At 37.1% G+C, this 18706-nt stretch overlaps 1 protein-coding gene across 1 annotated transcript in view; it reads right to left on the reverse strand.

The window, feature by feature from the left end:
• Nucleotides 1-3839: 3839 nt before the first annotated feature.
• Nucleotides 3840-18706, reverse strand: part of LOC139737435 (organic cation transporter protein-like) — a 44781-nt gene continuing 29914 nt past the window's right edge. The window contains exon 9 of the mRNA XM_071648111.1: nucleotides 3840-4041. Coding sequence (XP_071504212.1) covers nucleotides 3840-4041 — 202 coding nt within the window. The remainder of the gene's footprint in view (nucleotides 4042-18706) is intronic.

Below are 18706 nucleotides of genomic sequence, written 5' to 3' on the forward strand. Positions count from 1 at the left end.
TGTATGGTACTGCATTTCTCAGTGTCCAAATACACTGCACCATGAAATAATAATATTGTTCTAAATGACCTGACTCTATCACACTTGTTTACTTTGATCATTCAAACAAAGTGTACATTATGAAGTGACCTTTATCTCTATCACTCACATAATTCAGTTCAAATGATGCAATTGCATCCCTACAACACTATCCAGAAATGCAGCCTGCCTTTCTTACAATAAAATAAATCCAAAATCATCTTTCCCTTTAAACCCTTGAATGTCTTCCTTTTGACGCCTCAACATCCATATGATACACCAAAAATGAAACTAACCCTTCACAAACATTGAATAAGTTAGCCCTTTAACTGCAATTATGTATGGGATTGTATTGACCGTACGGTATACGTACATATATGTGTGTAAATCTAACAGTATACAGCTCTATGAAAGTAACAAAGTTGAATCCCTTTATCTGATTCTCATTCCTATATAACCATGACACAATATTCTTCTGAATATGGAGTCTTACATTATTCCTAAATAAAACATACACAGTATTGTAAACTTCAATCATACACTCACACTTCCAACATTTCTCTTCCCTGCCTGCTAAGCAGGAATCATGTACGATAATCAATACCTAAAGCGTACCGTACTGTTCTACGTGTAATCACTTTCTATACGAACACCGTATCGAATCGTTATGTCAACCTAAATTCTGAACTCAATTACAAGCTAACGACATAATACATATCACTACATAAATGATTAAACAAAGCTACAGCAATCAAATATTCATCTGTTTTCATCATAATTTCTCTTACCAAACTGTTTAGGTTCCTCAAGTAAATCAATCACAGATCCAAACTCATTCTTTTTTGATCGTGTCTTACATCTTGGCCCATGTCTTTTGCGTGGCTAGCTATGTAGTACGCATACAGCATACTAGTACGTAAAGCAAAATCAGTGCGCAAGCAACCGAAGGAATGCGCACTTGACGGTGTATCCAAGGTAACGATCTGCACCTTAAAGGGGGTGTAACAGTCTAAATTGTTCCAATCAAATATTTCTTGAATAAATCAATACTGCCGCTACAATATGGACTTGCAGTATTCTAGGCCTTGAGCGAAATGATTGCAATTATGGTGAAATTGAGGGATATTTTCTAAGATACAAGGTATTTAGTGAAAAAGTGGTCGATAAGTGGTAGGTCCAACTGTGACTGTATATTATAGGGTCTACTCTAACGTTACACCTGTACAGCACTGTACTGACTACTGTGTAGCATAGCACTAACATGTTAGATATGTCTAACAAGGGTTAGGTCTAACGTTACTGCAAAAAAGTGAAGAAGTAACTGTTAACATCTTTACTAACTACTTGATAACGTTACCTGTCGACGAGTCGAGTGTTGCTGGCTGATATCATCTACGATATGTGTTCGGTTGTGAAATCAGAGTCCACTCCCGGGAAGCAGAGTGACGAACATTAAAGTTGATCAAATTAAATTCTACGACTACGGTACTGCACCACAATCAATCACCAGTAGACAAGATGGGTGTATGTACCGGATGTGCAGTACATAGGCCTACAGTATATGCACGCCACGCACGTACACAGACGTCAAGACAGGGCCCCGCCCGCCGCCAGTAGCAGCATGCAGGCCGCTCGCTAGCAGCGGGTACAATCGTAGCCTCTGCCTTGCCTTGGGTCGGTGCTGCTCTAACGTTATCAGCCGCTGCAGCTGCTCAGCTTGTGTGCTGGTACAGTCAGTTGCAGATTGAAAGACACCGTACAGACGGCATACAGTACGTGGCCTAGCGCCTACGTCCATTCAAAAATTGAAAAGCAATACGTAGTTATCGGTAAATCTGCGTATGTAATCGATTACTATAATCGGATGGTTGTGTTTAGCCGTCTGGTTAGTGCGCGTCTACTCCACCTGTTCGATGGTCTACCCGCTGAGCTTGGGTAGGCCCTTAGGATTTCACTTCCATTTTTCGACAAAAAGGGGTACATCTCCTAAAGTCTCTTATAATTGACTGAGAAATAATTCAAACATGAAAAATGTTAAGTGAACAGTACAACAACAGTAAAGACTCCTTTTAGTGACGAAACATTGCACAATGATAAATAAGACAGGCCAAAAATGAGAAATATCACAATAGTGCATTTTTCAATGGTGACTTTAATAAACACTATGTACAATGACTAGGCCTATACTTATTTTTCAAACAAATATTTGACAATATTTTTTTCCAGATTCAGCGGATGATGTGATAGGTCCTACGTCATGTTGAAAAGCAATTCCTTTTTGGCCTTTAATCATGAAAATGACCTAAAAAGTGTTTTTCCTCTCCTTTAATAGTGAAAGCAGGGTAGATAAAGTGAAATGCATCACCTATCACTTGTGACTCAAATAACGAGGTAACAAATATCTCAGAATATTGCAGAGTACCACTTCTAAGTCATACATTATTGAATGTCGATCTTCTGAAAATTAACAAATATATAATATATGTATATCTAATTATGTTCACATAAGTATTGTATTCACCACTTTGAAAATAATAGATCATTTAAGATAACTTGTTTTGCCTGCACTAAATTTTTACGAAAAATCCATCTTCCCGTTCTTCCGCCCAGTGTCTAACAGTCTTCGACAGAAAATTGTTGTTATATAGGAGACTCTATTTGTGACTCTGCATCACAGGACGGTCGCCAGACATGAATTTTAAGTTACGGGCAGATTCTAAAAGTGCAAGACTTAAGCTTTAAAATGATGTAGGCCTATGACTCTCCTAATAGATTTAAATACTGGAATGAAAGCGCACACTCTGGAAAAGTATGAACTGAGAAAAGAGGCTCTGAAGTACAGGAAGAGATTATCACATTCAGATGATATTAGGCATTGCTTTACTAACACATTTTGGCCATAATTAATGCCAACTGCACATGAAAACAGTAGCATTATCTTTTCAAACGTTGTTACTGTTAAAAGTGAAGAATGTGTAAGAATCTTTAAGATATAAAAAGGGGCCTCTATGACATACCTACTCACGCTATTAGTGTTCTAGATAAACTGCTATAACACAATTTCCCGTTTTATTTTGTTTTATGATTCCAAACTTTAGAATGATATAAAGGAAGAGCAGCTCTTTCAGAAAATGGGGGAAAAAGCAATCTATAACGGTTGACTACGTTGACCTATTTCACCTATTTTGAATCTGGATAGGCCCTATAATATAAAAACAGGGCCAGTAACTTTTTGTTGGTTTTGTGATGCACAGTATAACATTTACGGAATTGTTAATTTACCAAATTCCATCTTTCTATGAATGCCTTTTTAGAAGTATATATTCCATGTGTAGTTGACTTTCACTTTGATTTCTTAATGCAATACGGCACTATAGCTTTCTAAGCATTGTAGAGATTGATAACATAACCATAGAGATTTACTATCCTGATAACATCATATACTCTGTACAGTGCAAATGTATATTCATATAAATTTTACTTGTGTGGTTCTAAACTTGCATGTCGATATTGCTCTGTTCATGTCACTGTATACAAATTGTTCAAACGGATGCCACGATGCCACATTAGCAGAGCATTACCCAGGAAGTTCAATGACTCTCGAACCTCTTGTAAGCTTGTATAAGCAGAACTTTTGTATTCAGGTCAATACAAGATACCCTGAACAATCTACGTCTACGTCATGGTCAAATGTGCACATTTCATACAATTCATCTTGCATTGTTCCTGGAGTTTTAAAAACTTGATATAAGGGAGGAGAAAATTGCTCTTCACCTTCTCTTAGTCCCTTAGAACCAATGTCTCTGATGATATTATCTTCATCAACGCTGAAAGCGTCGTTTCTCAACTCTTTGCTTGTTTTGGACAAGAGCGCCGGCTAGTTCATATCCGTCCATCTCCATCAGGTTGGGATTCTTGATGGACCCGTATGGTGCTGAAAAAGAAGTTTCATTGCAGTGGTTGTCGGGAATTTCATACGCAGATTCCTCAACGTTATTGGCGCACTCATGGACAACAACTGATCTGGAGATTCGAGATTTGGACGTGATACAATGACCTTCGCCGATACTCGCGGATTTTGGCCCTAAAGCTCTCATTGGTGTACCTGGGGAAACATTGTGGCCGCATGACACAGGTTCGTCATCTGTAGTTTGGCTATTTGGGCAGTTACCATCAGTGCTCGCTCGGGCGGTACAGCCAAAATGCAACCATCGTGGGGGTGCTGCATGCCCTAGAAACCTGCCTGACTGTAGGTAAATAAATGAATACATGAATTTTTATGATACATACAATATTGACAACAAGGGTGTGGCAGGTACAAAATCAACATTTAAAATCGATGGGCATATTGATGTCGCATGTATTTTTTTTTTTGGGGGGGGGGTCTATAGACAAAAACTATGTATATTATAGTTTCTTAAAAAAGATAACATGCATTATTCACTCTCGATTTGTTGGTAACTTGAACTCCTCCAATCAAGCATTATCATGGTTGATAGGACTTTTGTATACGACACTCAGCATAAAAGACATTAGAATCAATATTTACGACAAGGAGAATATATGCAAACTGCTTATTGACCATGATTAATGGTCAATTATTTACGATCTATAGGCTAATCAAGTAACAAATTTTCAATTTCACAATTCTTTTAGAGTTACATCTTCAAGTTTGCATCGACGAAAATTGTCATCACGAATTCCAAAGTTAAAGATATTTGTTTAAATAACAAGTCCCCTTTCCCTATAGCTTCTCCTCGAGTAAGACGTTTGTTTAAGCTCGATTCAGAACAATTTGTTCTAAGTTTGCAGATCAAATTCGAAATGCGCTCAGCAAAATGCGTTAACCATGCATTAAGAAAAGGTGATATGTTGGTGTCTTTTTTTTCAAAAACAACAAAAACGTAACGGCGTCAACACAAAAATTGCAATCCACACGGTAGGTACATGTATAGAGATAATTTGGTCACAGTTGTTTTAGCTAGGTAATAATACAGTCATAGTGGAATATCTTACATTAGATCAAAGTCACGAATCCATCATGCCTATCCCATCTCTTGTCATATTCAATTGACCTGACGTTAAAAGATATAAAAAAAAAAAACATTTTAAAAGGACTTTTAATATGGTTCATTTAAAGAGAGAGAGGGGGAAAATGAATAAATCTATTACTACGAACTGCAGGTAAAAGATAATGCGTGACTGTGATTCGGCGTACTCAAAATTCTGATTATAATTACTGTAACTGCCCGCCTATTATCCATTACAGTTTGAAAATGAAAGATCTTGCTCTCTTTTTTTTTTTTTTGTAATAATATGCCTTGCTCAACTTTTGTCCAAAACAATCAATAATTTTGATTTCACTGAGTGCAGCAATAGAAGCGATTTAATACTCGTTATTTATACAAAGAGGCAGAAAACAACAAACACTCCAGAAACTCATAACTCACGTTCCGCAGGCCTCCCCTCCTCCCTCCCCCCCCCCCCCCCAACACACACACGCCAGTGAAAAAAAAAATAATATTCATTATTACTGGAACTCAAAAGGAGATCTTTTTTACTCACCCCCGCAAAGGTAGACTCTTTTGGCCATTTAAGAATACAGAACCGCAGGAAAATCATTTGTGAGATGACAAATAACACAATCAGGGCAGCGACAAGGGCAACGATGGTCGTAAAATATCTGTCAATATAATAACCTGCAAGAAATCACATGAGATCAGTGCAATGTTCACAAAGAAAAATTAACCAAATTCCCGGAAAAACACGCATTTTGTTATGAAGCTACTAAAATTCTTATCACTACAGATTTAGACATCTCAGCTGTATTTTATACAATTCAATTCTATTGTGTTATTAATTGCTAGGAAAAAGAGAGGATTTTTTTTTCTATTTTCCTCTGTCCCTTTGTATGAGTTCTACGTGTTAAGAAAAAAAGAGAGAAATAGGGAAATAATAGTACTCCAGCACTCCGTGATAAAGGTTTGCCGCAGTTGATGAGATTAGCAGACAATTGCGGTTGCTTTCTGTATGAAAGTGTGTGAATGCGATTACGCTGCATGTATACCATTAGGCAGTTCTCGGGTTTTGCTACTCAAAGTTTACATCAAGGTCGGTCAGATTTAGATTATAGGTTTACCCGGTCACTTTCGTAAAGCCCATGCACGGGATGATCCACCAGCTTTATTTAGCTACATAGCATATAAGATCCATATGGTCTGTATAAGTCAAACAAGGCCCATAAGTCCGACACTGGCCAAAAAAAAAAAACACACAACAACAACAAATAAATACAAATAAAAGTAGATCCCACGAGACCGACAATATACGAGGCTTACATACGATATTCATGTACTCAGTGTCGGTGTCATGGGCCGATTTTGCCCCGTGTCGAACTCGCGTGCCTTATTTGCCTATAGTGTCGAGTTGGTGGGCCTTTATTTTACGTATTGTAGAGCTCATGGGCGATATGACTCGTGGGCTCGATGAATCATGGGCTCTTTTGCAATGTCGTGCACGTGGGCCATTATATGACTCTTGGATCTCGGGGTACTTTTACAGTAAAGGGATTAGTCAACAGATTCAAAACTATAAACTCATAAGGAACTTGTTTACTTCATATGTTAATGTACAATTCTGATACGAACGCCTTGCTTGTCTTTTCAAGAGTCCAGTCATTGAGGTGAATACATTGTGGTCACCAGGTCTACTAGGCCCAGGGCCTATTTTTGAATTTACAGAGCAAACCATTTAGTATGTCTCTTTATTCAAAGAAGAAATCTATAGGAAATAATATCATATAAATTGACTGTTTTCCATCATTTAATGTTATTTTGATTAATTTCTGACATAAATCATGCAATAAAGTTGTCTCTGCTTTGAAAATAAGAATCTTTATTTTTGCCAAATTTGAGCACTGGAAAAAGTTCGATACGGCTACGAAAAGTGCCAAATCTGCGACGTCACCAAATGTGTATGCAACCCAGTGGGATTTACGTATCTATAGGCAAACTGTGTGCACTTTTCACTAAGTTGGTGTGTAATTTGTTGTCAATCTAGAATAAATCGTCCGCCAAAACTATATATTCACGTCGTGAAATTGTTTGTTTGTGTTCATTGGAATCATTTTTTACACCCATAAATTTACGGAAAAACAACGTTTTAAAAGCACAAAACCTATCGTCAGCTCAAGATTCACGATCGCCGTTATCAGCTGTTCCTTCGTACAGCCACAATTTGTTGTTATTATTGACACAACAAATCGATCATTGTGGGGGAATTGCGTATAGCTGAGGTAATCTTACATACTCATGAAGGATGATAACTAAGTCAAAGAGCTGTACTTGACTGGAAATCATTTTTACACCCATAAATTTACGGAAATATGACATTTGACAAGCACAAAACCTACCGTAATCAGCTCAAGATTCACGATCGCCGTGATCAGCTGCTGTTCCTTCGTACAGCCACAATTTGCTGTTATTATTGACACAACAAATCGATAAGTTTGGGGGAATTGCGTAAAGCTGAGGCAATCTTACATACTAATGAATAATGATAACTAAGTCAAAGAGCTGTAATTGATTGGAAATCATTTTTACACCCATAAATTCACGGAAATACGACGTCTGAAAAGCACAAAACCTACCGTAATCAGCTCATGATTCGCGATCGCCGTGATCAGGTGTACGCACAACAGTACCAGCAGAATCGGCAGTGAAGAGGTATTCCTTGATGCCGTGATTTCAGCTTGATTTTTCTTCGAAATGGCATGATGAAGGTGTGTTAGATAAATGTGATCTTCTTTTTCTCTTGTGTGTTGGTTTAAATTCTAATTTCTACCTCAACTTGCTAAAAAAAAAACCAGTCTAACAAAGCGGGAAACTGCAACATTTCCGTGCTGAGCAGCAGTCACGATACACGTGTTGCATGCAAGCATGCACCGCTGCTGCAGCGATCCCCATAGTATAACACGTAGGTTGCACGTCTTTCGATCAAGTGTCTTCTTGGTAACAAGGCTGTTTACGCGTCTGGGAGACGATTTGCATAAACTTACGCATGTTTCAGACGAATTTATGAGTGAAAGTGAGTAGCATGAAATCATGCCATGACCATATTTGGAATAAGCAGAGGTATGGAGCTTTCTGTACCGAATGTGTCAGGGTTCAACGCAGAATATCTAAGACACGATCGCCGATAAGAACAGTCATTTTCGCCGTAAGCGAAGGTGGTGTGGTCTTTAGACGTAAGATTTTGGCCAACTGTTGAGATTGACATCCCACTTTTTCTCTTCAAAATTCCACATTTTGTAGGTTGTATTTCGAAATGTTGATATCAATCAGAAACTAGAAAATTTCCCTCACAACGTGATACCAAAATGTCAATTTAGTCCCTGGGGTCATTTTTGACCTTTTTCGGGCTGTAGCGCGAAATCAAATTTGCCGAGAAGTTTCGGGTTTTGCCATAGCGGGTCTCATATAGCCGTACGGCAAATCAGCTCATACACATTTGGTGACGTCGCTCAAATCCGATGTTTCTTGTACCGAAACGGAGCTACGTGGTAATGGAAATTGGGTGTTTTTTCAATCTCAAAAACAGTTTGGGAGTAAAGTTACATCGTCTAAAAGATATCAAGTTTTGTTAACTAGCTTCTTAGCTTTCCGTAGATATCAAACTTGTCATATTTCTAGATTCTCTATAAATTTCTGCATTAAAATCTTGCTCTTCATACTCAGATCAACAGGAGTGTTTCGTAAACATCGTTTGCATCTTATTGTGTGTGTGTGTGTGTGTGTGTGTGTGTGTACATATATATATATATATATATATACATATATATATATATATATATATATATGTGTGTGTGTGTGTGACTCTGCACCTCAAAACAAACAAAAAGTCGCCGGACATGAATTTTTAGTTAAGACCATATTCTGAAAGAGCAGACTTTAAGCTTTAAAATGATGTATAATTCAAATCAAATGGACTCCCCTAACCTATCTAAATATTGGAAAGAAAGCACAAACTCAGGAAAAGCGTTGACTGAAAAAAGAGGATGTGAAGTACAGTGTCTATTCAAGCGCTTAATCTTTACCAAACCGTGCTGGCTGTGCGATGAATGGGACAAAAAAACAGGAAGTAAACCACCAGAGTAACAACAATGAAGGGATTATTAAACATGCCTCATTAACACATTCTGTCCATAATTAATGCCAATTTTCAAAGCAGTAGCACTATCCTTTCAAAAGTTATTAGAGTTGAAAGTGAAGAGTGTGGACAAAGTTTTTCAGAAATGAAAAAGGGATTCTAAAGACACACCTAATCACACTGTTCTACCAAAAATGTTCGAGATAAACTACTCAAAAAACACACTTTCCTGCCCGTTTTATGATACCAAATTTTAGCATAATGTAAAAGAAGACCAGCTCTTTCAGAAACTATGAAAAAGTCAAGTTCGGCTAGGTTGACCCATTTCACTTATTTTCAGTCCTCACGCAAAATCAGTGTGTGCGACTTTATGTTCGTTTTGAGGTGCACGGTCACATATATGTGTGTATGTGTATGTGTGTGTGTGTGTGTGTGTGTGTGTGTATTATTTCATGCATTTTTCGAAAGCAATATTGAAGTAGCAGGAGTCAAGTATATCGAATAAATGCAGAGGAGAAACAAACTAGTCTGTTACAGGTAGAGAATGGCGGAAACCGGCGAAAAGAAGTTTTGTGCAAAGACGGAGGAAAGAAGGAGAATTATCATATATCTTCACTATAGATCATCTAAATAACATGGCATGCAGATTGCAAAGGAAGAACAAACTATCAAATACAAGTAACTTTGTCTTACAGTGGTTGCTTCCCAGGTCGGCGGATGCTGCCGGTGTTGATGTTGTATCTGGAGAAGCCATGTAAGTTGAGGGAAACTCCGAGGATTTGAATGGAAAACCCAAAGTTGATGACGACGACGCAGAGCGTGTATCAGGGTTGGTATTCGGTTGTGGACCTGAAGGCAAGATATCGATCGATTATTCCAAAGATGATAGGCAGGGTGATCGGGTCAGCTGCCACGATGTACGTTTAAGCCTTCGTTTGCGTAATAATTATAGCTGTTCCGTCCCTGCAAGTCTCGCATAACGGAATCTGAACCTCTCTGTCTGTTTATTATAGGATGTTGTATAAAATTCTGATGTTAAACAAATAGTATTTTTTATGATTGTTTTGATTTTTTTTAAGGGGGGGCATTGAATTAGAACCGAAGCGATAACGATAGAAATTACATTCATAATAACTTTCACCTTTACAATCATTCTCATGTTGATTTCATTATTACTATCATTTTCATTATCTGTTACTTTTTACCACAAAAGTAAAGTATATCTCATCGAACAGCAACTTTTTTATGTCTTCTTATTTTTCATCTTGTCTGCTGTGATTTGCCTTGTTGCTATTGTATACGCTGAAATGTGAGATATCACCGTGAAAAACAGTTTTGAGAGGGGGGGGGGAATATCAGCAGAACGAGATATATGTGATGCAGATCTGACTTTGAGAGAATTTACTGCGGCTCTGAAAATGATGGCTAAAAATAAATCCCCCGGAAATGATGGTCTGACGGTAGAATTTTATATCAAATTTTGGGATAAACTTGGGGCTTTTTTCGTAGGAATTATGAATTACAGTTTTATGTCTGGTAAATTATGTTCGTCGCAACGACAAGGAATGATAACGTTGATAGCTAAGAAAGGTAAAGATAAATTATTTATTGAGAATTACCGTCCGATTACTTTATTAAACGTTGATTACAAGATATGTTCGAAGGTGTTAGCGATGAGGTTAAAGAAGGTTGTACCTGATATCATTCATTCAGACCAGGTAGCCTTCATCAAAGATAGGTATATAGGTGAAGCGTTTCGCACCGTTTCAGAGACACTCTTTTATTCTAGATTGAAAAATATTCGTGGTTTTATTGTTAGCCTTTATTTTTAAAAAGCTTTTGATTCCCTCAATCATCAATATTTATTTGAAGTGTTAAAATTCTTTAAATTTGGAGAACGATTTTGTAGATTTGTGCGTGTGTTTTATAATGATATAGAAAGTTGTGTTTTGAATAACAATAGGTCAACTGGGTATTTTAGGATTGGGAGGGGCGTCCGCCAAGGTGATCCTTTGTCACCTTATATGTTCATTTTAGCCATAGAGACACTTGCACTTCATATTAGGTCTAGCCCAGAAATTATGGGAATAAAGTTAAGTGTACAGGAGGAAATAAAATTTTCTATGTATGCTGATGATATCACAGTTTTTTTTAACAAATGATCAATGTTTTCCTAATCTTGCAAAGATTTAGATGATTTTGCTATCTGTTCGTCTTTATCAATTGATTATGATAAGACAAAAGTGATGCGAATCGGTCCATCGGTGTTTACTACTGCACCTAAGACGGACGTGCAACAATTTAGGAATGTAGAATTTGTATCTGTTCTCACTGTTTTAGGAATAGATATTTCGTATTCTTTTCACGACCGGAAGGCACAATTACAAAGAATTGTGATGAATATTAAATCACAACTGTATAGGTGGAGATTTAGAGATTTATCCCTCTACGGGAAAATTCAGATTGATAAGACTTATGCTTTATCTCAGTTGCTATATATCGCAAGTACAGTTTCAGTGCCAGATTCTTTTATACATGACGTGAATAAAGTTATTTATGAATTTATTTGGAGAGGCCCAGATAGAATAAGGCGCGATGTTTTAGAAAAAGATTATGAGGAGGGAGGTTTGAAAATGTGCTGTTTAAAGTCAATGATGCAAGCTCAAAAAATAAAATGGGTGCAGAGGTTATTTGGGTCATGTTCAAAAGGATGGAAATCCATTTGTCTGAATTTGTTAGCATCTGTAGGAGGAGAATTTTTGTTCTTCTGCAACTTTGATGTTTCAAAGTTAAAGATCAATGTTTCACGGTGGTTTTTAGAGGTATTAGAAACGTGGTCCCTCCTTAAGAACAGAGAATCAAGCATACCCAATCAAATAATCTGGAATAATAAATACATTTTGTTTCACGGGAAGTCTATGTTTAATAAACATATAGTAGAGAAAGGTTTTTTGAAGGTAACTGATATGTTAGATGAGTACGGCCGACCTCTACGTTGGAAGGATTGTAAGGGTAAAGGTTTACAGTTTACTCAGTATTTCACTCTTCTTGATTGTTTCAAGAAGATGCCAAGTGAATGGAAGCTTTTTTTTCTTCGTCAAAACTATCACCCCTTTATTAAACCCCTGAGTATTATTCCTTTAATCTGGGCTCAGGGTAGATGGTTGGAATTACATAACGTAACAACAAAGCATTTATATAATATATATCTGCATTTGAATAACCCTGGAAAATCTAGTGTATTTGATCGTTTTGACGTTATGTATGACATTGGATTTGAAGATGTTCAATCTCTTTTCAAATTACCTGCCAGTTTGACAATTGATACAAAATTAAGAATAACGCAATATAAGATACTGAATAATTTGATCCCCGTTAAGTCGTGGCTTGTTCGAATAGGGAGAAAAGATGACTCAAGATGTTCCTTTTGTAAAAGTGAACCGGAGACAATAGAACATTTGTTTTTTGATTGTCGGAAGGTGTCAGTATTCTGGGAATCATTGTTTAAAGAGGAAAAAAGTAAAATTGATTCCTTGCAATTGTTTTCATGTCAAAAGGTGCTATATGGTGTTATACATACGAGGAACGATTTTGTTTTTTCATACAATTTTATAATATTATTAGGTAAACAATTTATTTTAAGTTGTAAGTATCAAACTTTATGTCCTCAAAGGCAACATTTTGTGCAATATGTAAAAAAAAAATATAGTTTGATTGAAGAAGAAATAGCTAAAAGCAAAAATAAATTTGATTTGCATGGGGCAAAGTGGAGGAAAATAGAACAAATTATATCTTTATAGAAAGTCAAATGCCCTTCCCACTTTCTTCTTCCTTTCCCTTGCTCTGATGGTCCTTTCTTCCTCACCGCGGTTTATACTCCTTTTTCTAATTCCCTCCCTCCCTCCCCCCCCCCCTATCTCTCCCTCTCTCTCTCTCTCTCTCTTGTCATGGCATGCACTGTAGTTTATGTTTATGAAACAATTATTCTGTCCTGCATCATCACCTCAAAGATTGCAGCGTCGAATACCCCCCCCCCCCCAATGCCGGGAGAAGGGACAGGAGACTACGCATCTTCAGCCCAGGGCTGGGTGTATAATTATGTTATCGTAGAAAGGAGAGTGCATAAATGAGCCAGGTGAATAGTACCTTTGATTTGGTTTTTCTTGTTTTTTTGTTTTTGTTTTTGTTTTAAGATTGTAGTGTGTGTTCTTGCGCCTTTGGTTTGTTTTGTCTGGTCTTTGGTATTATTTAGTGTTTCCATTGAAGGCTATTTTTTTTCTTTTTCTTTTTTTCCCTCGTTGTCTGTGTATACGATTCTAGAATTATTGGTGTTAACGTGTGTTAGAGACTATAGTCCAAAAAAGGATCAGACGCCTGGTAGTTTTACTATCATTGTATGCTATCAAACTTTTGTTTTGTGATGTCAAAAATGTTTTTGTCATATGACCTGTGAAAAAGCACGATGTTTTTCGATCTGATCAATAAAATCCAGAAATACAAAAAAATATATATATATCAGCGTTGAGGATCATAGGTGCGGCGAATCATGTCTGAGATTTGGTCTGCAATAGTATACTACAATAAAAGATAATTTGAGTCGTAACTTATTCAAGAAATATAATTCCTTTTAAAATGTCCTTAGGCTTCACAGACAGAAAGTATTGAAAGTATTAAAAAAAACTATATCAACTTTCTTATTTTTAGGCTAAATCACCTTATTCTTGCAGCGTCTCAGATGGTAAAGGATCACATATTTTGTCAAAGAGTTTTAAATGTAGTCTCTTTCCGGCCAAAGCACAGCATTATATTCAATTCATGAGTACATCATGATATTCTTTAAAAAAAAGAAAAAAGAATGACAACACGATACACTTAGTGTTCATATCACCTTGTGTTATTACATTAATGACTATGAAAGAATGAAGAAGATATACTCGATACTCAAAGCATCACTTGAGATATGGAAAGGAAATAGAAAAAAAGACATTAAGATCATTGTTATCAATAATTACTATTTCCACACGGATCACCGTTATTTAAATTGTGATCACTGTTCATAATGAGGTTTATCAGAAATTCAAAAAATTCTTACGTGTAGTATACACGGGTTCAGTCGAACTGAGAGTATGTGTATCAGTATAACTTGTAGAACCATTGTTAAAGTTTTCATCCCCATAACGATGGCCGGCTGTAGTCTCTGAGGAAATCCTACCAGCATAATCCGTCGTAGGGCCTGCTGTTTGTCCCTCTGCATGAAAGAAGAAGAAAATGCCATCACTATACTCTTGTTCAAGACAACACTCTTCGCCATTGAAAAGCGATGCTATTTTGACGCTTACTTCAATATCCTTTACAACCACGTGAGGAGGTAAAATCTTTAATAAACCCGAGAGCTTTAATACATTGATAATACAATTTATGAGGATGAGCTTTGAAAAATAGCTTCATTATCTCACGACAGTAAGTCCAACAACCTCAGTGTGTCCAATTTCATTATGCAAAGAAACAAATTGCTATATAAACCAATCTATGCATAAATATTTCTCATTGTTCTTAGTAAAACGCACATTTATAATTATTTCCTTTCATGAGCTGACATTATTTTGTGACCCGCCATGACAAGAGCATCCGAAAGTCGCTGGCGGCTGAGCAGAGAAAATCGAGTTTGAAGTCAGATCATCAAAATCGGTCAAAACCATGGAATTTGTGTTTTTGGCATAATGTTGTACGCTAGTGTTTCTTCTATCATCAGCCCAAATTTCGAAGCTAAATGATTAAAGGAAATTAGCGTTTTTATAGGCCATGAATTATGTCATTTAACGGAACAGAAACATGTCAAAAGATTTGGATTTAGCGCCGGAGATAGACTCTGCCTCAAGCAATGACGGAGTGATCTTATTGGTCGGTGCGTGGCATCCTGGTTATTGATTGGTCGTGCGTAGACCATTGGCGCTACTTTTAAAGCTTGAATGAACATCCCTTGATCACGATCATTGCGACCGACAGAAAAGATGAAGATGGTTTTCTCAAAACGCTGACCTCCTTGACCACTCGACATGATCTCATTAAATCATCAATGTCTCTCCAGCTGATTACTTATGTGAGTCGTGTTATGAAATTAAAGCGGAAGAGTAAAGAAATAATGTCATGTCATTTCAAAAAATAGACCTCCCTGGCCTTTCGGATCCTTTTGTTGTATAGCGGGTCACATTTGAACTCTTCTTTCAACGGATGGAAATCATCTCTTAAAATCATTAAAATCGACATATTGGAAATCATGATTGTTCGAGTTGTCAAAGTTACTCCAATGTCCCCACTATAAGCTAGGACGCCATAAAACTGTTTGCATTTTTAACCCTAGGGAAAATGCTCAACCTGCATCTATGTTACGGCTGCCGAGTTTGTGTACCTGGCGTGATCGCCTTTGTTTCAATGATAAGTTCGCCTGAATACTTGAAGGAGCTGGTATCTTCATACACCAACCAGAGGGCGTTGGTCTGTGACGTAACAGTCCGAGGTAGATCCTGCACACGCAGGGTATAAACCGGATATTGGCCAGCAGGTTGAATACCCTCTCCTATTTGTAGACGTGCCTCCAAATTTAGAAAGGGTTTTGCGTGAAGTCTGATTCGAATTTTCATGTCGACTGCCGTACAGAATTCCCAATCCTTTCGGTACCAGGATTCATCTTTTGCTGCTTCATGCGTGTAAGTTAGTGTAAGAACCTCATTTCTAGCAATACAGAATGTACCTGTTAATACAAATGGAAATAAAGCAAAACAAAATGACACATGAGAGTGAGTAGAAGAATAGACATGCTGACCGCCATCGTTTCATGTTACGTTATTTGATTTGATTTGATCTGATTTATTGGTTTCTGTATCATCAATGTACAAATACACATTCATGTACAAACATAAATATAATAATATATATAAGTATTTTCTTGTTCATTGCCTGTGTACAATGTACAGCAAAAGTACAACAAAACATACAACAATGAATAATACAGAGGGGCTAAAGCATAAGCGTAGCTTGATTTGCTTGCAGCCCCCGTAGCATAACATACATCGGAAGGAGCCCGAGGGAGGGATGACTTGCATAGAGATAGGGTAGTTGAAAGGAGAAAATGAAAGGAGAGGTTTGTCTGCTTTCGCTAAAGGTTTATACAAAGTAAAGTCACCTGTATCACTGATTAGCAAGACATGACAAAATATTTCCTCACCGAGGTACAGTTGGACAGTTGATACAGGTCATGGTCGGTTACATAATCATTATTACATAATAGATTAATTGCGTCGATATCTCTACGAAAGAATTTCGTGTATAATACATTAACAATGACTATGGAATTACTGATATTCAGATAACAACTTTGTTTTTACAGCCTTCCTAAAAGAATACATGGACTTTAAGCTTCGAATTTCAGAAGGAAGAGATTTCCAAACATCGGGTCCGGTGTGTCTGACAGATTTCAGAGCCATCACTGTTTTGGGATTATACAAGTGAAACTTATCAGATTGTCTTGTTGGATAAGAATGTATTTCCTTGTTTAATTGAAATAGTGAGTAAAGAGAAGATGGCAACTGACCATTATGTAAGCGGAACATAAAAAGTGAGTTTTGCAAAAAATCAATGTCATTTACCGATAACCTGAGTTGGTGCATATACGTTATTGTCAGTCAAAGTCAAAGAGTCGTAACTGCTGAAAGCTCAGCAATAAACACTACCACAAACTGACGAAATTATGTTCGTGTTTAAGGTACGGGTATATGTGAGGTGCAATATTTATACAAAAGTGCACGAACTCCATTATGAATCTCAGCAAGCACCATACCTACAGACTGTAGGAGAAATTGACGAAATTAGTTTTTACATTTTTGTATAGCAGCACTACGAGCAGTGATTTCATTTCTCCCTGGTCAACACTATACTTAGATTTCTTTCCATCCTCACCATAATATATTTCTAAACTTTGACCGTATCCTCTTGTGGTTAGATTCCAAAATCGCGTTTGTTTGTTTGTTTGGGTTTTTTTTTTTTGTTTTTTTTTTTTGTAATCTCTACTGTCCACTGTTGTACGATAATGTTGTAAATTCCTCGCTAACGACGTAATTTCACCGCCGCGGTCACTCCTTGTGTTGCCATGTACGTAGTAATACGGGACGGACATTGCTTGCCACCCACCATCTATTTCTCACTCAACCTCTCCAAGATTTCCTCACCTCTTTCTTTTCGCAGCTTGTCCATGAACAATATATTCACAGAGTCAACAACTTAATCTCTCAGAGTATACACTTTTTAACCATTCTTCAACTCGAAAAAATAAAGTCACCAAACTTGCTCATCATCTCGCTCTTCTAACATTGGTTTTAAAAAAACTCCCTCTCATCCCACTGTCCCTCGTGAGCCCCTCCCCCTTCCTCTATGTTTTACCTTTAATTTCGCCTTTTATATAATTAAACTCAACTCATTGGAGCAGTATTGCGTATACCCTTTCTCTATTCACTGGGATCAGTATCTGTGCGGCGTGAAAAGTGTATACTATATGCATACATAGACGGATGACACGACATTTGCTCCAGAGACAATTGCCCCTGTCTTATTTTCTACAAGGACTCACGGTTAGCATTAGGGTTGTGACAAGGTTTTAGGTTTAGTTTGATGTGAGAATTAGGATTAGTGTTAGGGTTATGTTTGTGGGTAGAAATTATGTTTAGCTTAGCGTACAGACATTCCATAATGGGAGCAATAATTGTCTCCGGAGAAAATGCCATAGAACCGTTTTCAACACACGGGAGAGTGCAAGAAATGAGCTTATATCGAAGGACCACTTCCTTCAATCTGGCATTGTTTCTAGCGCTAACGACCCCAAAGTGCGGAGAATTATTGTGCGTCAAAAAAAAAAAAAAATCTATTGGCATTTTTCGCAGAGCCAAATCCTGCGAACGCATTCAAATTGGCATACATACAAAGTAGTGTATACAAAGTAGTGTATACTGTATAATTTTAATAGCTATTGAAATCCAACAAGAAGCTGTTGATTCCATGGGCTTGGGGTTTTGTTGGTTCTTATTGGTGTCGCATTGGAAACAATACACTGTTACATGTATTTATTATTGTTTACCTATAAACACTGTCAAAAATCAAATAAAAATAATGGACTTACTAAATTCAAACCAACAGGATGTGCGATAGGTCTTATTCATCCTATTGGTTTAGTGGTTTCTTTCGGTTTCAGGGAAACCACCATGCTGCATAGAAGCCAACAGGAATTTCTATTGATCCGATCGACTTTTATTGCTTTTCCAGGTTTCAACTGGTTTCTTATTAGTGCCCATAAAAACTAACCTATTGACGCAGTCCCAAGGTCTAAACCCCATAAGGAGTCCTATAGAAAAAACAGTAAGACAGTCTTAATGGTTTCTATTCTGTAAATTTCAACATCTGTAATTTACCTGTTTTATATTTTTAATTCTTAAATTGTAAATTAATCTTTAATGACTTTAATGATACCTAATACAAACGAATAATTCATTCA

This window comes from Diadema antillarum, unplaced genomic scaffold (genome assembly GCF_040938485.1).
Source record: "Diadema antillarum isolate AM-2024a unplaced genomic scaffold, OU_Dant_1.0 seq00000693_RagTag, whole genome shotgun sequence".
In the NCBI taxonomy this organism is placed as follows: Eukaryota; Metazoa; Echinodermata; class Echinoidea; order Diadematoida; family Diadematidae; genus Diadema; species Diadema antillarum.